This window comes from Echinops telfairi, unplaced genomic scaffold (genome assembly GCF_000313985.2).
Source record: "Echinops telfairi isolate 266 unplaced genomic scaffold, ASM31398v2 ScPeMD7_11;HRSCAF=52, whole genome shotgun sequence".
NCBI classification, from domain to species: domain Eukaryota; kingdom Metazoa; phylum Chordata; class Mammalia; order Afrosoricida; family Tenrecidae; genus Echinops; species Echinops telfairi.
Window position 1 is genome coordinate 25407559 of NW_022103908.1, and position 17189 is coordinate 25424747.

The window sequence follows — 17189 nt, forward strand, 5'->3', positions numbered from 1 at the left end:
GAACTGCTGGCCTTGCAGTTAGTCCAACTTGTTATCCACTACACCACTAGGGCTCCCTGCGGACATTATGGAGCTACTGCATCTCTGAATTTTAGGTGTGCTTTTTAGCTGGCTTTCTGCCATTTAGAGACAATTCAGATCTGGCTACATTTTCATTTTTCTAATAGTACTTTCTTTTCTCAATATGAAACATTTTCATCAAATAAGACTATTTGGACACTAAGTTATTTGATTTATCACCATAAGCACACCTTTCATCTTTCTACCTTGTGGTTTTGTTTGTTTTAGGGGGTAGTATTACTGTGTTATCTCTTAGAAAACCATTTCCTCCTAATTCTGACCATTTCCTCCTAATTCTGTCCATTTTCTGTTTATTATGTATGGCCCACCTTACCCCAAACATCCTGTTAGTATAGAGTAGCAAGTGAAGTCCTGGTGGCCTAGTTGGGCTGCAGTCTGCATGGTTAGCTGTTCGAAACCACCACCAGTTCCGCAGGAGAAAGGCTGGGTTTTCTATTTTCATACATGGTGGGTAGGTCAGGATGAGTCAGCATTGACTCGATGGCAGTAAGTATCTAGTATCAAAGAATGGGGGAAATCTATCATATCACACTTTTATGACCGTCTTCATATATAAGAATAAGCCAAAAGGTGTTGCTACAGGATTCTAGTTCCTGCAGGTGTGAGGTTATTTGAAACAATTGGTGTGTAAATATGCCTGTGCAGTCAGTGAGTGGCTGCACACAAGTTTTCTCAGTACGACACTTACCTTAATCTTGTCAGGATGTCCGTAAAATAAGGTCCCTTCAAACCAGTGGCTTCTTAGGGGACCGACGGGCCGTTAAGTTCAAGATAGAGCCCATTCAGTGCAGAAGGTCTGGCGACTCTCTTCTGGGACCCCAGTGGGGTAATCTTGATAGACTTTCTTGATGAACACAGGGCAATCACAGGAGCTTATTAGGAAGTTTTCTAAAAATTGAAAATGGCTTAAGAGAGACAAAGATAAGGAAAACTGAGCCAAACAAGTGTTTTCCCATCCTGACAGCAGCTCCCTGCTCATGCTTCTAGGGTAGCTACAAAGACTGCCTTGATCGGTCTTACCACATCCACCCGCAGGCCTGAGCTTGCCTTTCAGACTCCTTTTTGTTTTCAAAATGCAAAGAACACTGGAAAGGAATCTGATTTGTGCCCCTTGGCTCAAATGCCCAAACTGCCAAAATGTGGTGTGCGTTGAAGAATTCAGAATCTTAGGGAAGGAATGCAGAGATGGAAACACAACATTCAGACGTGTGTAGACCTACATTGACAAGATGTCCAGTTAAAAATGCATTCTCGTTTTGATATTTTTATTTAATAAAGGTTTCTATGACTTGTGCTGGCATTGTCCTGGGACATACCCTCGTATTAAACCCATTGAGCTTAATTTCTAATTTTAAAAAGAGGCGGCATATAATTTTCTAAAACAGAGGACATGTTGCTTCAATCATTTGAAGTTTGGAGGGTATAGTGGCCAAGGCTAATTGATAATTCTTTTTGTCCTTTACTGTGAACCTGAACACACTTCATAAATATTGGAAAAGTCAGATAAGACATTTGGCATTCTTTTACCACATCTATTGCTTATGTTCACTTAATATAAGAATCATTTTCCTTATCATGATTAGGGTAATGCTCATAATTACAAAAGGAATTGTTTTAGTAAGATGATTATTGCAAAATAATCATAAACCCATAAAAGGCAGTTATATAAGAAACAAATAGAAAGTAGTATAGTGCCTAGAAGGTGCTCTGTCAATGTTATTTTTCAGTTTTAGTTTTACATTTTTAAAAACTTGTTCATTTAACTTTATTTTTCTTTAGCTAGAAAAGAAATGTTTCAAAAAGTGGAAGGATGAAGATATTGATGAAAAATAGACTGATTTATAAAAATTTGTTCTTTTGAGAATAAAGTAATGAAATAGACATATATACATATTTAATAAATAGGAAATTATCATTTCATCAAGTTAAAGCAGGCATTCCCCCTTCTGCCATCATTTTTATTTGCTTTCATCTCTAAATTTTAGCCAATATAACATCACAGATACAATTTTTGACAATTGGGAATAAAAAGGAAGAGTTTCGTTTTTTTTGGACCAACAAATCCTGTGATAATCAGTGGAAAGACTAGGACTGATATCTCCCTCCCCATGCCCCATTTCTATACCCCCACATCTGTCCCTCCAGCCGCCTCTTATACATGGCCATGTGAGAGTTGAGGAGGTCCTCACACTGAGTGTTTCCGAACCTCCCCTCTTCATTTGTTGACGAATTAAGTGGACAGTATCGCCATTACCCAGATGGGTGTCACTTTCTCTCTCTACTTTACTCCACAGGCCCACACAAACCTACACACAAATAACTATACATGCCATATCTCCAACACAAACCTACACACAAATAACTATACATTCCATATCTCCAACTACAGAAGATTTATACAGCATCTTCTGTAGTCTAGGTCTTACAATAGTTACTGAGGACAAACAGTAGTGAATAGAGAAAGGTTCTGCTTCCAAGAGAATGTTTTTTTCCTTATGATGGAAGAAAAACAACGTCCAATTTGTGTGACCCGTAAGTGATTTGGAGAGGGAAACAATGCAGAGAGCCATGATGACAGGAAGTACTTGGTGGCGTTGAGGAACTTACTATATTGTATAAGGCCATTTGAGAAGGCTTTTCTGAGAGGGTCTAAACTCAGGAAAGAGCATACTGTAAAATTGAAAGCTGGAGACAAATGTTCTGCATGAAAAAGGATGACAATGGCTATAGAAAGGGAAGACATAGTAGCCAAGGGAAAGAGCGCTAGCAAGTGCTCAGCTGCTAAACAAAGGCTGCTTGCTAGGCATTGGAGTTCGCTCAAGGGCACACAACCATAACAGTCACCAGTGAAATGGGGGGAATGCTTGGATTAAGTTTATGCTTTACACTTGGAATGGCTAAGATTTGCTGGAGGATTGCATGGAGTTGTGAAGAAAATGATAGAAAGAAAGATAACCTTGAGATTTTTTTTTCTTAAACAATTAAAAGAACATGAATTTCATTCTCTGAGATGCGGAAACTTTTAGGAAGAATTAGAGTGGATGTGGGGTAGGTCCATGGGAGGATTCAGGTTTGGGATGTGTGAACCTGAAGGTGCCAAGTAGAGATACTGAAAGTAGGCTGTTGGATATACAAAGATTCAGGTGAGAGGTCTGGGCTGGACCAATAATTAATTTGCTTCCAGAATTTAACTTCTCCCCAATCCTCTTGATTCTGTAGCAGGCGATGACACCAATTACTTTCATTTGGATTATTTAAATGCTTCTACCTTTTAACCATTTCTTTTTTTTTGCCACAGTTATATATGTAATGCAACAATAACAAGATAAAACAGGTCCTACTCATTTTCCCACTTATTCGAACAATGAGTTCTTTTTTTTTTTCTTTGAAGGGAAAATGATTGATATTTTTCTGGAAGTAGAGGAATATTTTGTTGTTTTTTTCTTCAATGCTTTATTTTGTTTTTTTAAATCATTTTATTAGGGGCTCAAACAACTCTTATTACAATCCATACATACATCAATTATGTAAAGCACATTTGTACATTCATTGCCCTCATCATTCTCAAAACATTTGCTCTCCACCTAAGCCCCTGGCATCAGCTCCTCATTTTTCCCCTCCTTCCTTGCTCCCCCCTCCCTCATGAACCCTTGTTAATTTATAAATTATTATTTTGTCATATCTTGCCCTGTCCGACATCTCCCTTTACCTACTTTTCTGTTGTCCATCCCCCAGGGAGGAGGCTATATGTAGATCCTTGTAATTGGTTCCCCCTTTCCAACCCACCCTCCCTCTACCCTCCCAGTATCAGCCCTCACACCACTGGTCCTGCAGGTTCATCCGTCCTGGATTCCCTGTGTTTCCAGTTCCTATCTGTACCAGTGTACATTCTCTGGTCTAGCCAGACTTGCAAGGTAGAATTGGGATCATGATAGTGGGGGGGGGGGGGGGGGGGGGGGGGAGGAAGCATTTAGGAACTTTTGCTACACTAACTTTTGCTCCTCTAACTTTTCTCATCTGCAGACCCCAAATGAAACCCTTCTAGTATTTGCCCTTTTTCATGTCCTCAGAGATGTTTTCAGCTGGCTAAATCCTCTCTCAAGCTTTAGTTTAGATAATCTTTATTCCAAAGAGACTGCCTTGGCGGGTCTATGTTAAGGAGCTCTTTTATACCCCCATGGCACTTACCACAATGTAGCCATCTATGATTTTAATTGCCATTTCCTTTGCAGTCACTGCTATTGGACCATCATTTCTCTGAGACCAGGGATGGCTCTAGCTTGTACAGCACTGTATCCACATTGCCTCGCACCGTCTCTTGCCTATCGTTAGTGCATGGTGGTATTTCATAATAGAGTGGAAAGACAAATAACAAAAATGACTGAATATAGAGCACTGGGGCCATAGTGACTGTGCATTGGACTGCTAACAGCCGGTCAGCAGTTCTGTACCACCACCTGCTCCACGGGACGAAGGCCAGACTTTTACTTCTATAAGGAGTTACACTCTCAGAAACTCACAGGAGCAGTTCTGCCTGCTTGATTGGGTTGCTATGAGTCAGCATCGACTCGAGGGCAGGGAGGTTAGATGTTTTTTGGATGCAAAATTTCTATACACTAGTGGTAACATGTTGTCTGGAGAGACCGGGTGGTCTCTGTGAAGGACATCATGTTTAATAAAGTAGAAGGGTAGCAAAAAACCCCCAAAAAACCAGAGGAAGGCCCCCAACAATATGGGTTGACATCGTGGCTACAACCACACAGGAACAATGGTAGGGCTGGCAGAGGCCAGGATGCTGTTTTGTTCTATAGCCCATAGGGGGCCCTACGGGTTGGAACAGACTCGATGGCACCTAGCAACAGTAGTGATACCTAGTTACAAGGGATATTGGAGAAAAATACAGTGAACTAACCATGTCCTCACCGGTCAACAAGACCTAGAAGTATCGTTTAAGTATCCTTAGGACAATGCTAACAGAAATATACAGATCTTCTATGAAGAAAATTGTGTTCGGTTTAATAATTATAGATACATCTCATGTTTGTGATGGGAAAGTTTCAAAGTTGTCAACATGGCAAATATCCCTGAACCTATGTGCAAAATGTCTTGAGACTTAGAGTTCTAGTTTAGTTTCCTTTTAGAACTATTGAATTATTTTAAGTTTCATATGGAAAAATAAACAAGTGAGAGAGCTAAGGAAAAAAATAAAAGGGAAAATGAGTAATTTGAAAAGCCAATGAATAATAATATATTACAAATCTATAGTATTTAAGACAGAAAGAACTTAAGACTAAAAGAAAGAGCAATTGAAAATAATTAGAAACCCAGAAACACAGAACTGAGTTTATCTAAATACTTACTATAGTCGGTACGTATAATTTAAAATCAATGTAGAGGTGGTAATAATTTCTTATTCACAAAATGGTATAGTAGTAATAATTGTTTTGGAAATATAAAATTTTGTTCCTATCACACAGAGATGAATAGCCTCACAATGCATTTTAAGGGGCCAATCACATCATGAATTAGCTCTAGTGACATATGTGGGTTACACATTGGCCCCAGTTAGAACCAAAGGATCAGCAGTTCAAAACTATCAGCCAGTCGATGGGAGAAAGATGAGACTTTCTACTCCTGTAGAGATTACAGTTTTAGAAAATCCCGAGGAGCTTGTTGTACCCTGTGTTACAGAGTCTGTGTGTGTGGGAATCAACTGGATGGGAGTGAATTTGAGTTTTTTGAATCATAACACTTGATCTTACTCCTTTGCAATGGGATTAGAGATCCACAGTTTTCAAGATTCAACTTTAAATTATACATGAATTTTTGGTTGTGAGGGAAGCTGGTTCCCTTAGCTTAATTATACTTGTGTATGCACATAAACACTATCCTGGGCTCCCATTACTCATCAGGGGTGAAAATTACATCCAGTGATGCCAATCACTGTTGGCCATGTGTTAAGTCTATTTCATCTGATCAAGTTGTACACATGAGACACAGCTGTTGACAAATGGAAGCTGTTTTAATTAAACACAGAAAACACAAAATGGAGAAACAATAGAAATAACCCTATGACATGTGAAGTACCTGGTACAATAGCTGTCTGGGAAGTGATGGAAAACTTCTACACATGCCCGCACTTTGTCCTATAGATGAGGACTACCTGGGTTTATAATTGGTTCTCTTGAAAAACCAAAGAAGTGAAGCTTAGATTTGTAATTATACCTAGAGAGGTGCATATCAAAGAAGTGGCTCACCCAGTTTTAGAGGTGGGCCTGTTCTTAGTTGGTTCGTGGATCAGGTGCCACACTGGAGGCTTCTCCTGACTCCCATAGCCCTAGGACTGATGAACCTAAGCTGGTCAGTCAGACGGTGGCTTCTAGCAGTAGAGATGAAAGAATTCAATGAGTACAGCAAGTAAGATGGCAAGCTGCTGACAACTCCCAGGATTGGCAGGCATGGATAGTCCTCACTAATTGCAAAGCTATCTGAGCAGGACAGAGGCTGTTCTATGCCTTATGATGCAAGGGATGAGAGTACTATGTAGATTTCCCCTCCTGGCTACCCAAAGAGAGGCAGGTTAGACATATGGACACTGTATGGAATTCTATTTCATTAGACCTTATTTAGGTAAACTTTTAGGCTTCAGGGTGGGACTAGGGAATGTGGTACTTGTTTTGAAGCCAAAAATATGTGGGCAGAGGGAAGAACAGGGGAGATTTCAACTGTGACCCTTGTCCAAAGAACTGCTTATACCTGATTCTTGAAAAGGTACTGGTTTCCATTACTGGCATATCACTGTGTGGAATATCAATGTTTCTGTTTTCCTTCATATATTTACTTCTAAAATCACACGGGTGCCTCCCTAACATCATTTATTTCTTGTATATATATAAATTATTATTTACATTTTTAAAAATACCTTGATGTTGAGAAGTACATTCCCTTTCGTTTTACAGTTTAATGCCTTCGTGGCCATAACATGACTGTAATCTTTCTCTTACAGAGAGAAAAGAAGAGGAAGGTTTTGAAGAGAAAAAAGTGATTAAGAAAAAAATTAAAGAACTTAAATTTTTAGATTCTAAAGTTGCCCAGAACCTTTGTAAGTATCATATTTTAATATTATTAAATTATCAAAACACACTAGAGATGATTTCTTTCACTTATTTCATTTTCTTTATGACTTGTACTTCATGTTATTTGAATTTCATTATTATTATTACTGCTTGCATAATAAGTTCAAAAGTTAATTTTCCTTTCTTTGAGACAAGTTATGGGATTAAATTCTTCAAATGATTAATGTATTAGAAGATAAAATGGGGGAGGAATTTAGAATGAAATTATATGTACCTTAGCTGAAACAGGACTTTTCTTTAAAATCCATGTGTGAAGTATATGTATAAATATTACGGGTTTCAGGTAATGCCAACATCTTTATAAAAAAGAGTCTGTGAATTCCATGCTTTAGACCTCTGCCTCGCTGTTGTTTGTTATAACTGATTACACCCATTGGGGGTTGGGGTTCTAATGAAAATAAAGAAAGATGAGAAAAATGAATTCTCTTATTTCTCGTGAACAGTTCAGACTTATATCTAAAGTACTGACTAGAAATATTTTAGATTTAATTACTATTATATGAGCTAAATATTATTGTATTGTCATTCTGACTAAATTACTATGAAAGAAGAAGACAAATAGTGTTTGCTCCTAACTCCTAGAAAGCTGTGTTGGAACTGAGGCAATATGATGTGAATTCGTAATCTGTGATGGGAATATTATGTGGAGAATTTAGAGGGTTGATAAATGAACATAGGTTTTAGTCTCTCTCTCTCTCTCTCTCTCTCTCTCTCTCTCAATCATCACATGCGCTAAGTGAAATTTTAGCAGGTGCGTAGGAGCTATGAATTGAATTGTTGTCTGTAAGGTCAGCAGTCTGGAACTACCAGCCACTCTTCAAAAGCAAGGGGAGCCGTTCTGCTCCTGTAAAGAGTCACAGTCTAAGAAACCCATGGGGGCAGTTCTACCCTGCTGTACAGGCTTGTTATGGGTCAGAATCAACTAGATGGTCATGAGTTTGGTTTGGATTCTTTGATAAGAGGAAAAAGATCTATGCTACTTAAAGAGGGAATTAAGTTAGATGCAGTATGCATAAAAGGTAGAGTTGATCATCTTGAGAAAATGTTAGAGTCTCCTTTCTTTCATACCTGTTACGACAGAAGACAGTCTAATTTCTGCAATGTAAACCTGAAAACATCCTCCTGGGTTTTGCAAAGACATCACTGCTGACAGCCTGAATTCAAACCTGTGTTCTTGAGCACACATGGTTGTTCCTCCTATTCCCTGCAAGTTACTTTTGACCATGGGACTTTCTTGGACCAGTGAAAGTGCAAGTGGAGGTGCCTTCACTTGGGCATGGAAACCATTAACTGTTGGTGTGAGAAGCTTCAGTGTTCTCTTTTCTACCTGGACTGACAGTCGGTGTGGTACCCCCATCTGATGTGAGGAGGATGACAAGCAATGCGAATAAACTTTTGTGTGTTAGAGCCCTGAGATTTGGGGAGTTGTTCTGCGACAAACATTTCGAGGAAATTTTCCTCCAAAGCATAGGTTTCCAAACTTATTTGTCTTACTGCCCCCTGTTGGGGGGGGGGGGATTCCTCCTGGCAATTAAAAACTTTTCTACCGTAGCCCATAATCCACACTAAATTGTAGATATTGCTTTTGTGGCAGTCCCGCTCATCCCCCATTGTTGCTGCGCCCACCCGGGTGAGATATTTCCTACTTTGAGAAACCTGCTCTAAAGAATCATTGTCTCACTTCACAGTATGATACTAAGTTAGATAAGGTCACACAGTTTTGTACAGTCATCTAAAAGAGAGGATTTTGTCTTCAGAAAGGTTCACGACCTGCGTCATAAGTGGTTAGTCTTGACTCTGAACAGACTTGTTATGGTTCCTGAAGAAATGTCATTCTAAGTAATTTTTTTTCACATGACTCCCGCCGTGATACATTAGCTTTAATATCTGTCTCAAAGTTGTTTATATTTGTTTTGTTGGATAGGGTTATTTAGAATTATTTATATATTGCAAGCATGTACTAAATAGAATTATAATAATAATTATCTTTGTATGCTAAAATTTTACCTGGTCCTTTAATCCTGACTACAACCACCTACTGAATTCCCTGCCTGAGGGTCAATTCTGGATCAGAAAAAGTCTACAGAATGGATTATGAATGTTCTTTCGGGTTCTGAGTCTGGCTATCTCTATGGGAGCAGACTGCTTCACCTTGTTCCTGAGTAGCTGGTGGGTGGCCTTGAACTTCTGACCTTAAGGTTAGCAGCCCTGCACTTAACCCAGTGTGCCACCAGGACACCTCACACACTCATTCACTGCCATCGAGTTGATCCTGACCCACGTTGACCCTATAGGACAGGGTACAATTGCTCCTGTGAGTTTCCGTCACACTCTTAGCGGGTGGAAAGCCATGCGTTTCTCCGTGGGAGCAGCTGGAACTGCTGACTTTGGAGATCACAGCTCCATGAGTAACCACTATTGTAACCACTGCTTATGCATATATTCATATTGATAAGATAGATAGGAAACTTTTGGGTTACTTGAATAAGGTTTCTCATTCTGAAGATACCCAGTGAGTGGGTATGGGATATATCTGTTCCCATGTACAGATAAAATCACATCATTACTATAGAGACGATTCCTGCTTACTGATTGTTTTAGCTATAAGCTACAGTCATTTGATTGAGAAACATGTCTTCGTGTGTAAGATCAGCGTATAGGTCCACGTCATTGTGAGATTCACAGCTTGTTTTTATCTATGGAATCCAGGGTCTTTTCAAATTCTGAGAAGAGTTTAATGGTACTAACAACTGTTTTCTGAATGAGTGAAATTGGGGTAAAGCTGTAGTCAGAATTGAATGATGATTTTAAAATGAGTCACTTTTAAAGTTTATTGAAGATAAAAATGATGGAGCTGTACTGGATCATCTCTTAAAAATAAACTGAACCGTTTACACAGAATTCTGAGGAGAGGATCTAAATTGTATTCATCCATTTATTTACTTATTTATGTAAAGGTGGGCTTAAAACAAAAGCAAAGCAAGCAAACATACTGTGATCAAGATGGTTCTGACTAGTGACCCCAGAAGAGAGATTAAAACTGTCTGGTTTTATAAGACTATAAATGCTTGTGGGGGAAAATAAAATTGTCTTTCTCCCAGGGAGAGGCTGGTGGTTTCAAACTGCCGACCCCATGATTAGCAGCCCAATTCATAGTCCACTACGCCGCCAGAGCCCCTTGGAAGATGGGTTCCAAAACCAAAGCCAAATTCATTGCTATCGAGTCAATTCCACCCCATAGTCACCTTATACAACAGGATAGAATTGTTACTGTGGGTTTCCAAGACGATAACTCTTTGTGGGAGTAGAAAGCCCTGTCTTTCTCCCATGGAGTGCCTGGTGGTTTTGAACTGCTGATCTTGTGGTTAGCAAAGTCAATGCATAGCCACAATGCCAACAGTGCTCCCTGAGAAGATGAATTCAAACCAAAACCAGACTCACCTTGAGACCTCCAGACTCATTGTTTGGAGGTTCTACCAGGGGAGCACAGCTACTCGTATGCCCTTGACCAAAGGACAGTCCTCCTATCAGGGAAGGTCGTCCTCTTCAACCAGGCGCACAGCTTCCGCAGGGACGCACATGGAGCGGTGAGGGAGGAAGGGGACACCCCCCTAGCCAGCCAGATCAGACGAATCAACCCTGGTGATCAATAGGGTGACAGATGTCGCAGCCAACCAATTACAAGGAACTATATGTGACCTCCTCCCTGGGGGACGGACAACAGAAGAGTGGGTGAAGGGAGACGTCGGACAGGGCAAGATATGACAAAATAATTTATAAATTATCAAGGACTCATGAGGGAGGGGGGAGCAGAGAGGGAGGGGGAAAAATGAGGACCCGATGGGGCTTAAGTGGAGAGGAAATGTTTTGAGAATGATGAGGGTAATGAATGTACAAATGCGCTTTACACAATTGATGTATGTATGGATTGTGATGAGAGTTGTATGAGCCCCTAATAAAACGATAAAAAAAAAACAAGAAAAAGAAAAAAAAACAACCATACTCACTTCGATGCTGACTCATAGCAACCCTGTAGGACAGGGTAGAGCTGCTCCTGTGAGTTTCCAAGACCTGAAGTTTTTGGTTTTGTTTTGTTTTTAAAGACACTAACTTTTTATGGGAGCAAAAAGCCCCGTCTTTCTCCCTAAAGATGGGTTAGGTTCTTCATATGTTGAGGTCATGGAGAGTTTGACAGTCCCTTGGTGTATCATTAAAGATAAAATTCTAGCCATTCTGTGATCAAGAGAAGGTTCAGGATTTTACAAGATTATGTTTACGAATTTTGTTGAGTGAATGCTGGAGTTGTAAAAGGAGGACTCCTGGAACCTTCAAATCGTTGTAAATGTTTAAATATTCACAAGATCGCTTGCAGAACACATGGGCGCCTGCCTCCAAAATCTTCACATTTTAAACTCTCTACATTAACCCGAAGCTTCCCATTGGGATCCAAACAATCCATTTTGAAGGTTAAGATATGTATTCATAAAAAAGATTCATTGTAAGGAGTCTTTAGGAGACATTAACTGTATATCTTTGCCATTTTTACTAACTTTTAAGAATCTTAAAAAATAGCATTTATCCTTGTCTTCACTTCTAACTTCTTTATAATTTTAAAGTCTTTGTTATTATGGAAGATGTTTTATATAGTCTATTAATAAATCATGAATAACCCTAATGTTTTAAATCTTTAAGATTAGACATGTTTAATTATAGACTAATTGCTTTAAGTAGTGAACAAATTACAAATATTGAAGAATGTAAAAGAATAAGTTATCTTCATAAATGAAATTTTTCTCGTAATAATTTATTTTAACTTATTATTATTTATGTAAAAAGTGTATAACTGAGACTAGACAGCTTTACATCTTCAAAGTTAGAGGGTTCCTAAGACCACCCAGATTACTGACACCGGTAGAAAGTTTGGGTGTTCCAAGACCACTTTTGAATCATTCACTAAGAAAAGTCACATTATAATAAAAAGTTGCAGATTAAAATCAACCTAGGACGAGGCTGAGTCCAGAAGGGCTGTTAAAGTGAGACATCCAGTCATTCTCTCCCTGTGGTCTCAATGGATAGTGCTAACTTTGTTGTGCAATGTTGTGTGACAATTTGTATTGTCAACTAGAACTCGCATCCATCGAGTTGATTTGGACTCATGGCCACACTATAGGGTAGAACTGCCCCTGTGGGTTTCTGAGACTATACCTCTTTAAGAGAATAGATAGTCTCATCTTTCTCCCCTGGAGTGGCTGGTGGTCTCAAACTGGCGACTTTGATCACAGTAGTTACACGTTGGGCTCCACACCAGTTGCTCCACAGCTGCTAACGTCAAGTTCAGCAGGAAGGATATACCAGCTGCTCTGGGGAAGAAAGAAGAGACCGTCTGCTCCGGTTCAGACTTAAACCTTCGAACCTCAGAAACCTAGGGAACCTTGCTATTCTGCCCTACAGGCTGACTCTAAGTTCAAATTGATGGCAGTGAATTTGACTTTGGTTAGCATAAATTTTTGTTGTTAACACTTACAGTTAATCTTAATCATATTCAATTTGTTTTAAACATGATGTGGAGAATGATTTTTATTCCCTCTCCATCAGGTACTTATTGATTATTCCTTTGAGATTATATCGTTATGAAATTTGCATGCTTTCTGTTTTCAACTGTGGAGTTATACATTTTAATTTTATCAATCTTTATTACTATATCATTTAGATTATTTTTTTAGTTTACTTTTATCACTATACGGTAGGTTAAGCTCAGACTTGGCAGAAATGAAAAATTAGACTAATTCCTATTTTCTGACATTATTCTATATGACAAGGATTCAGAAATGCCCAGAAATGTATGAATGAAGGTAATGACATGAACACAGATTTAATCATTTATAGATATCATGACACCCTCTAGAGTGAGTCCAAGAGAGAAACAGGTCATGAATTATGAGATCTATGAAAAAATATCTTTGTATGGAAATACCTTCAGACCAAATATATAATATAAAAGTTCAGTATATAAATAAATTAATAGGTTACATGTACCAATTATTGCATATATATTCAAGATGTCAGATTCAAGAGCTGACATCTGTCGTTGGAGAGAAGGCATATAGATAGTAAGCTAAAGGGATAGTATCAAAGCATTATATTTAATGCTGGGAAAACATTTCTTATATAACTCAATAGCTTTTGAATAAACTATTATATCCTAGATATCAATGGTATCAAAAAATTTTAAATAGTGTTCAGAATTCTTATAACATTGTATACTATGTAATTCATTTAGGCATGTTTTCATGAAAATTTGTTGTTTAAAATTGGATATTTAAAACTTTTCCTTTGCATATTACCTGTATTGTATCTAAGTGCAGAACCTGTGGATGCATGAATGCTTAGAAGTTTTCTTAAAATGATATTCCCAAACAATTTACCAGGACTGGGCTACTTTGTATGAACTAATGGTGAATATGTTTAGCAATAAAATATATGTACATGCTAATATTTTACTTGTGGCATCGTTTTATAATGTACCCAATATATTTCAGTTTTTATCACATAAAAATTGACATCATCCCTATAATAGCCTAATAAATCACCATGGGAAATTAATCTTGTGACCAGTATAATTCAGGAACATTGTTAAGCCCTAGAGCTGAAACAGGAGCATGAAAGGTGCTGATGAAAGTTTCTCTTATAGTTGGTATATTAGATGCTTAAAATCTTGATTGTGACCATTTAAAATTTTTTATTTTATAAGTAGAAGTATATCTCAAATTCTTTTCTTGTCTAATTCATCCGAATTCACTGTCTTTTCCCTCCCACCTCCACTTAGCAATCTTCCTGAGTTCTTTCCGGGTGCCATATGAGGAAATCAAAATGATGATATTGGAAGTCAATGAAACACAGTTGGTGGAGTCTATGATTCAGGTAAACAAACAGACAGAAAGCTTGAATTCCAATATTTCATTGCAAGCTTCTCATTAAATAGAAATCAGTAAGTGAAGCAAAATTCTTAACCCAAATCATTCAACTGGAAAATCATTGCTGCATAATTAGTTTTCGCATAACTTCTGCATTGCCAGGAGTTAGAATTCTGCATCTTCCTCTAACTGCAAACTAAATATAATGCTATCAGAATGATTACATTTCAATTATTTTTAAATGGCTTTTTTTTGGAATGGCAAATTGGTTAATTTTACATTAATGTTTCTGTTTATTATAGTTAAAACTACTAATATGTTAAATTTGTTTCTATAGTTCTTTGAAATATGTTTTCCTCAGATTTGTATGGGCTTTAAAGTTATATTAATATTGGATATGGAAGATTAAAGGGTTTTTATTTAATGCTACTCTTTCCAACAGTTCCCTTTCATTTGCTTGTGAATATTAGAGATTGTTTGATAATGTTTTGAATTCATTGAGAAATGGAATTCATTCTTTTTTTTCTTTTTTAAGGTTGTTTTCACTTACGATGCTTTTTAAAAAATCATTTTATTGGGAGGTCGTACAATTCTTATCACAATCCATCCATCCATCCATTGTGGCAAGCCCATTTGTACATCTGTTGCCATCATCATACTTACGATCTTTTTAAAGGCAGTTTCTCTGAGTCGGGAACTGACTCAATGGCAGTGAAGTTTTTAAAAGTTTTTTACTGTGTTGCTAAGGTATTTGATGATTCCATATAAGAGATTTATAATGCATAAACCAAAATCAAAACAAAACAAAATGGAGTCATTGCCATCAAGTATATTCTGACTCATAGCGACCCTATAAGACAGAGCAGAATTGCCCTTGTGAGTTTCTGAGAAAGTAACTTTTCTCCCTCAGAAAGGCTGGTGGTTTTAAACTGCTGACATTTCATTTGCTTAGAAACCAAACAAGAAGCCCACTACGCCATCAGTTCTCCTGTACATATATTGGTAGAATTTACAATAGAATCCAACACAAACTATGTAGTTAGTGTATATAATATATATATTTAATTATATATATAGAACTGTGTCTTCAGTTTACTATCTTTTAGTCGTAAAATGAATAAAAAAAACTAGAAATCCATTTTAGGAATAGAAAGAAGCCACATGTTATTTGTTTGTCTCAAAACAGTTAAAATGATACTAGACATTTTATTTGATCATTAATAAATGATACCCTCAGAAGGTTTTTTTTTCTGGTTTTGCTTTTTCTAGCTTGTCTTCTCAATGTGGTGTTTATATAAACCTCACCCATGATTTGTATTCTGAGTTTCTGAGATTCCTTTTTTAAGTGTTTCTTTACCTAGCGATTGGTTTTCACTACAATGTTTGCCTCTCTTATGGATGATGTTGTATATGGCCTTTTGCTTCCACTCCACATTCCTTAAAGAAAGTCTTTCCCTTAATACATGTTTTTGTTGTTTTATCATGCATTTGTAAATAAGTGTCTGCAGAGTAGTTTTAACATGAATATTTTAGATGATCATATGTCATTTGTTAAATAGAAATGGGCAAAAACAACACACTTCACATTTTTTAATTCATGTCCAAAGGAAATTTGACTACATAATGGTTTTCTCTCTCTTTTATAACCAATTACTTCACACTTTCAAAATAACCCATGAATGTATTGCCTTTCATTCCTTTATATCAGTAATCCGACATGACTGTTACTGGGATGAAATCCAAATTTTGTCTAGGCTGTATTCCTTTCTGTAGATTCTTGGGGAGATTTATTGCTCCTTTTTAGCATCTATAGGAGAAAGATGAAGTTTTTACTCCCATAAAGCGTTCCAGTCTTGAAACCCACTGGAGCAGTTCTAGCCTGGCCTCCAGGCTAGTTATGAGTTAGAATCAACTTTATGTCAGTGAATCTGTTTGTTTGCTTGTATGTTTTTAGCATATGGAGGCCACATTCCTTGGCACCTGCCTTGTTCTTCCTTTTTTAAAGTCAGCAATGTTCCATGTCTCTGAATATTCATCCTAAATCACCAAACCAAAACCAGACTCATGGCCAGCGAGTCAATGCTGACTCATTATGACACCCCCATCTAATTCTTTTGTCTGCCTCTTCCACTTTTAAGTTCCGTTGATTACGTGAGCCCTTCTAGATAACTCAGAATGGTCTCCCTAGTTCAGGTTAACTCACCAGAAACCTAAAGTCCATCTATAACTGTAATTTCCTTTGCCATGCTACCTTAACTATTTTGAGGACTAAGGCATGGGCATATTGAGTGACTGGGGTTGGTGTCGAGGTTAACAAGTGTGAGAGTCTTTCCAAAAGCTCATGGAAAAATGGAATTAAAGGAGAATGTAATTTTCCCTTGAACTTTTGGTACCCTCAAGTACAACACAGTCTTAAAAATTGAAAGCAAAACAAGATGCTTTAAATTTAATTTAGAAATCTTCAGGCCTTGCATATATGGTTTTAAAATAGGAATTTTTGTGCTTTTTGAGGTTTCATTTGTCATTTTAAAAATGTGTTCCTAATTTTGAATAGGAGACCTGTGCAGTGTGCACAAAGCAATGCACGTTTTATAGCAATCATCTTCATTGGGGGGACTCTACTCATTGTCATAATGTTACTTTGGTTTATCAGTTATTTTCCCATATAGAACAAGAGGTGAGTGGTATGTTATTCTTTATTCCATTTTTCCACATCATTTTTACCCATATCCCTTATGTGTGTCTCATCAGTCTTTAATTAGGTCATTTATTTAGCAAATATTTTAATGTACCTATCATATATACTGGGTATTGTATTAGACTCGAGAGAAATGAAATTTGCCTTGTGGGAATTTATAGTTTGGCAAAGAAGATGACAGTTGCATATGTAATTATAACTCAAGGTGTGTGTCGCCATTGATTTGAGATAGATCATATGCTGAGGGAGTTCTACTTGAGACTAGGTCATGTGCTGAGGGGGTTCTACTTGAGATTAGATCATGTCCTGCGGGGGTTCTACTTGAGACTAGATCATGTGCTGAGGGAGTTCTACTTGAGA

General features: G+C 37.6%; 1 protein-coding gene across 1 annotated transcript in view; it reads left to right on the forward strand.

The window, feature by feature from the left end:
* Positions 1-17189, forward strand: part of DIAPH3 (diaphanous related formin 3) — a 528414-nt gene that overhangs the window by 213607 nt on the left and 297618 nt on the right. Inside the window, exons 16-17 of the mRNA XM_004707907.2 lie at positions 7088-7183; positions 14044-14138. Coding sequence (XP_004707964.1) covers positions 7088-7183; positions 14044-14138 — 191 coding nt within the window. The remainder of the gene's footprint in view (positions 1-7087; positions 7184-14043; positions 14139-17189) is intronic.